The following is a 4180-nucleotide window of genomic DNA, read 5'->3' on the forward strand; positions in this document are numbered from 1 at the left end:
GAATTCTTTGAATTTCCTGGATCTGAATGTCGGTATGTTTTTCTAGGTTTGGAAAGTTTTTAGATATTTTATAAAAGAGATTATGCTTTTATTCATCTTTCTGCCTTCTGGAATGTTCACTACGTGTATATTAGGTTGTCTGATGGGTGTTTAGGATTTCCCATATGTTGTCTTTATTTATTTATTTATTTATTTATTTCTGGTGAGCTTAAACCACAAACATTTATTTCTCACTGTTCTGAAGGCTGCAAGTCCAAGGTCAAAGTGTGAGCAGATTCAGTGTCTGGCGAGGACTTACTTCTTGGTTCTCAGATGGCACATTCTTCTGTCATCTCACGTTCTCTGGCTCAGTTTTATAAGGGCACTAATCCCATTCATGAGGGCTCCATACTCATTGCCTTATCCCCTCTCAAAGACCCCCACCTCCTATACTATCTCATTGGTGATTAAGGCTTTGACAAATGAATTTGGGGCAGAAACACAAACATTCAATGCAAAACAACATTGTAAAAACAAAGAAAAAGTTTTCTAAAACCAAAGGTTCAGTTATACCTCCTGATTCTGGTGCATTTCCCACACTTGCTAAAATAAACCAAGGAAAAGACTATGTTAGAGTTATTTTATTAAAAAATACTGTGACTTGGGCCAGCAGGTGGTGTGGTGGTTAAACTGTTGGATTCCCACATGACTGACTGTGGTCTGAGTCCTGGACTTAGCGACTTGAAAATCACAATAAATAATGTTTTGTTGTTGTTGTTGTTTTGCTTTGTTTTTACAAAAAGTACTGCAACTCTGGTATTGTTGCTGCTGTTGTTTGGGACCAAGTTCCTAAAGTTTGCGGCCCTAATCTCATTTCTTCACATAAACACATTAGAACTATTGATAGAACTTCTTAGATGCTGTCATAGCTACATGTAGGTCAGCCAGTCTTGTCCTTCTAATTTAGAGATTAATACCATATGTACACAGTTGTCCACAGAACGTCATTCCTCTGTGCATCTGTGATCATTTCCTCCTCCATGTGGATTTACTCAACAAGAATGAACACTTGGGCTGACCCCATAGCATAGTGGTTAAGGGAGCCAGATCTCACATGGTCCACAGCAGTTCAAATCTGACCCTGATGGCTTGAAAATATGCTGGGTGAGGGACCAGCAGGCGATGTGGTGCTTAAGGTGCTGGATTCCATACAGCCAACTCTGTTTTTCCAGTCACGAAAAAGGAGGCCTGAACATCACGCTGGGTGCATATGCATACCCAAAACCCTGAGAGGAGAAGGGAGGAGAAGGCATTCCATAGCCATCCTCCTGAGGGGTGATTTCTCACTTTTCCTCTCTCTGTCTGGAAAGTTCTTCCCATCCTGATGAAGGGGTAGGGAGAAGAGGTACACGGAGGAAAAAAATGACCATGCAGGGAAAGATGTGAGCTTACTGCCTGGCTAGTCAGATTACCCATAGACAAGCAGGCACCAGTTTTAGCTGGGCACCGCAAACAGACGTGAATATAAAGCGCGGGTAACCCTGAGGAGCGCAACACAAGCCAATTACAACACAGCCAGACATCACGCCACATGGAGGCCAACCAATGGGAACTCAGCAGGCTCTATAAAAGTGGACACAGAGCGTGGGTTTTGCTGTTTGAGGAGCAACAGAGGGAGGAATCTCGAGCACCGGAGCAAGTAACACTAGAGCGATGGCCCGCACCAAGCAGACGGCGCGCAAGTCTACCGGCGGCAAGGCACCGCGCAAACAGCTGGCTACAAAGGTGGCTCGCAAGAGTGCACCAGCCACTGGCGGGGTGAAGAAGCCTCATCGCTACAGGCCGGGCACGGTGGCACTGCGCGAGATCCGCCGCTACCAGAAGTCCACTGAGCTGTTGATCCGCAAGCTGCCGTTCCAGCGGCTGGTGCGTGAGATCGCGCAGGATTTCAAGACAGACCTGCGTTTCCAGAGCTCAGCAGTGATGGCGCTGCAGGAGGCGTGCGAGTCCTACCTCGTGGGACTCTTCGAAGACACCAACCTGTGTGCCATCCATGCTAAGCGCGTCACCATCATGCCCAAGGATATCCAGCTGGCACGCCGAATCCGCGGAGAGCGAGCCTAGGCTCCTTGGGCACCTTGCCGTAGTGCTCTTGTTACCCCAAAGGCTCTTTTCAGAGCCACCCACTTGAGCAGTAAAGTGGCTGTAACCAAATGGGCGGACCCGTTTTGTAGTGGCCTCTTGAAGGACTAGCTATGACTAGCTCTGTCCTCTTTGCTCTTTCTAGTTACAGAAGTCCACCTGGCTTCACGTCCTATCTTTAGTTAGAATTAGTGTGCTGTGAGACCAGCAGGTGGTATAGCAGTGACATCACTGGACTCCCAGGTAGTTGACCTTGGTTTGAGTCCCAGACTTATTGGCTTAAAACAGACTAGGCGCGGGAACCAACAGTTAGTGTAATGGCTATGTTGCTGGACTCCCACGTAGTCGACCGCGGTTTGCGTCCCGGACCCGGTGGCTTAAAACTCACGCCGGGCACGTGTGTGTGCATGCCCAAGATCCTGAGAGGAGAATGGAGAAGGGATTGACGCGTGACCATCCTCCCTGGGGGTGATTTCTCGCTTTCTGTCTCTCTGTCTCTGTCTGTCTGGCGAGCGCACGCGCCCTATAGCAAAAACCTCTCAAAACAAAAAAACAGGCCAGTCGCCTCTGTGTAAGATCCCAAGATTCCAAGAGGAGAATGAAGAGATAGGACGTGGCCATCCCTCCCAGGGTGTGGCTGCTTGCTTTGTCTCTCTAGCAAGCCCATGTGCCCTGTAACAAAATCTCTCCAAGGGAAAAAAATAGTGTGCTGTGAGTTCAACATATTTAGGTTAGAAAGGTAGTGTGTAAAGTCTAGGTGGTAAGTAAGGGAACTTAGGCCTAAGTGTAAGGTATGAGGAAGCCTCTATCCTAAGATTGAAGGAAGGTCTTGGCATGGAAGTTTGCTGACCACTTCCCATTCTTGACCACTATTGTGGCCAGCTCTTTTTAAAAGTAATTTAAATTTGCTGCAGGGCACGTTCACTACCCAGAGAGAAGGAAAATGAGCTGAGATTTTGTAGTTAGGTGATTAGCAATGAAACAAATGGGGTGGTTTGGAGTAAGATTATTTTGAGCTAAAAAGACTTGAAAACATGTAAAGAAAGGTATTTTGAGCTTTTTCTCCCCCTTTGAAAGTGGAAGATAAAACTCCCTTTTGAAAGATGCTCTCCCTATATACCAAGAAGAGTAAAATGTTATGTCTATTGTCTTACTGTGAAGTATGTATTTTCCTTTTCTTGGCACATGACTGAAATGCTTGGAATCTCCAAAGTGATAAATGACTACTGATAACTTGACAGCCACTCAGGGATGAGAGCTGGTCATTCAAAAGACCAAGGCAAGATTAGAGAGAGGGGACTTTCAGCCCTATCCACTAACCTCCAGAGAAGGGAGAGAGATGAAGAATGAGTTGATCACAAGGGATCATCTTTTCAATCAATCATACCTACATAATAATGTAACCTCCATTAAAACCCAAAAGAACAAGAGCCAAAGAGCTTCCATATTGCGGAATATGCGGAGGTTCCTGTAGGGTGCTGTGCCAGAGAGGAAATGGACGCTCCTTGCTCCTTCCCATATACCTTGCCCTGTGGATCACTTCATCCATATTCTTTGTACTATCCTTTGTAATAAATTGGTAAAAATGTTTCCCTGAACCTCTAGAAAAATCAGTTGAACTATAAAGGAGAGGAATTCATGGGTCATGATTTATAGCCAGCCAGAAGCAAAGGGAAAACAACTTGGGGCTTCCAAATAGCTTTCTTTCTTTCTTTCTTTTTTTTTTTTTTTAAGAGAGTTTTTTTGCTATCGGGAGCATGCGCTATAGACAGACAGAGAGAGAAAGAGAGACAGAAAGTGAGAAATCATCCCCCAGGGTATGTACACTGCAGTTCCTTCTCCTCCAGTCTTGTCTCGGGATCTTTGGGCTCACACACACGTGTCTAGCGTGTTTTAAGTCACTGTGTCTAAAGCTTGAACCACGGTCAACTGGGTGGGAGTCCAGTGACATAACCATTATGCCATCTGCTGGTCCCACAAATAGCATCTTAAGTTGGAGAGTGAGGGCAGTCTTGGGGACTGAGCTTTAACCTGTGGGATCTGGTGCTATTTTCAAGTA

The 4180-nt window shown here is 45.7% G+C and overlaps 1 protein-coding gene across 1 annotated transcript; it reads left to right on the forward strand.

Annotated features, from left to right (window-relative positions):
- The first annotated feature begins 1692 nt into the window (after positions 1–1692).
- Positions 1693–2103, forward strand: LOC102478771 (histone H3.1-like). Its single transcript, XM_006154703.3, has one exon. It carries the CDS (start codon positions 1693–1695, stop codon positions 2101–2103), a length of 411 nt encoding a protein of 136 aa, XP_006154765.1.
- The last annotated feature ends 2077 nt before the right edge of the window (positions 2104–4180 follow it).

The sequence above is a fragment of the Tupaia chinensis genome, unplaced genomic scaffold, assembly GCF_000334495.1.
Source record: "Tupaia chinensis unplaced genomic scaffold, TupChi_1.0 Scaffold000418_1, whole genome shotgun sequence".
NCBI lineage: Eukaryota > Metazoa > Chordata > Mammalia > Scandentia > Tupaiidae > Tupaia > Tupaia belangeri.

Coding starts and splice junctions, on each gene's coding strand:
- LOC102478771 (XM_006154703.3), top strand. CDS start 1,693: ATGGCCCGCACCAAGCAGACGGCGCGCAAGTCTACCGGCGGCAAGGCA.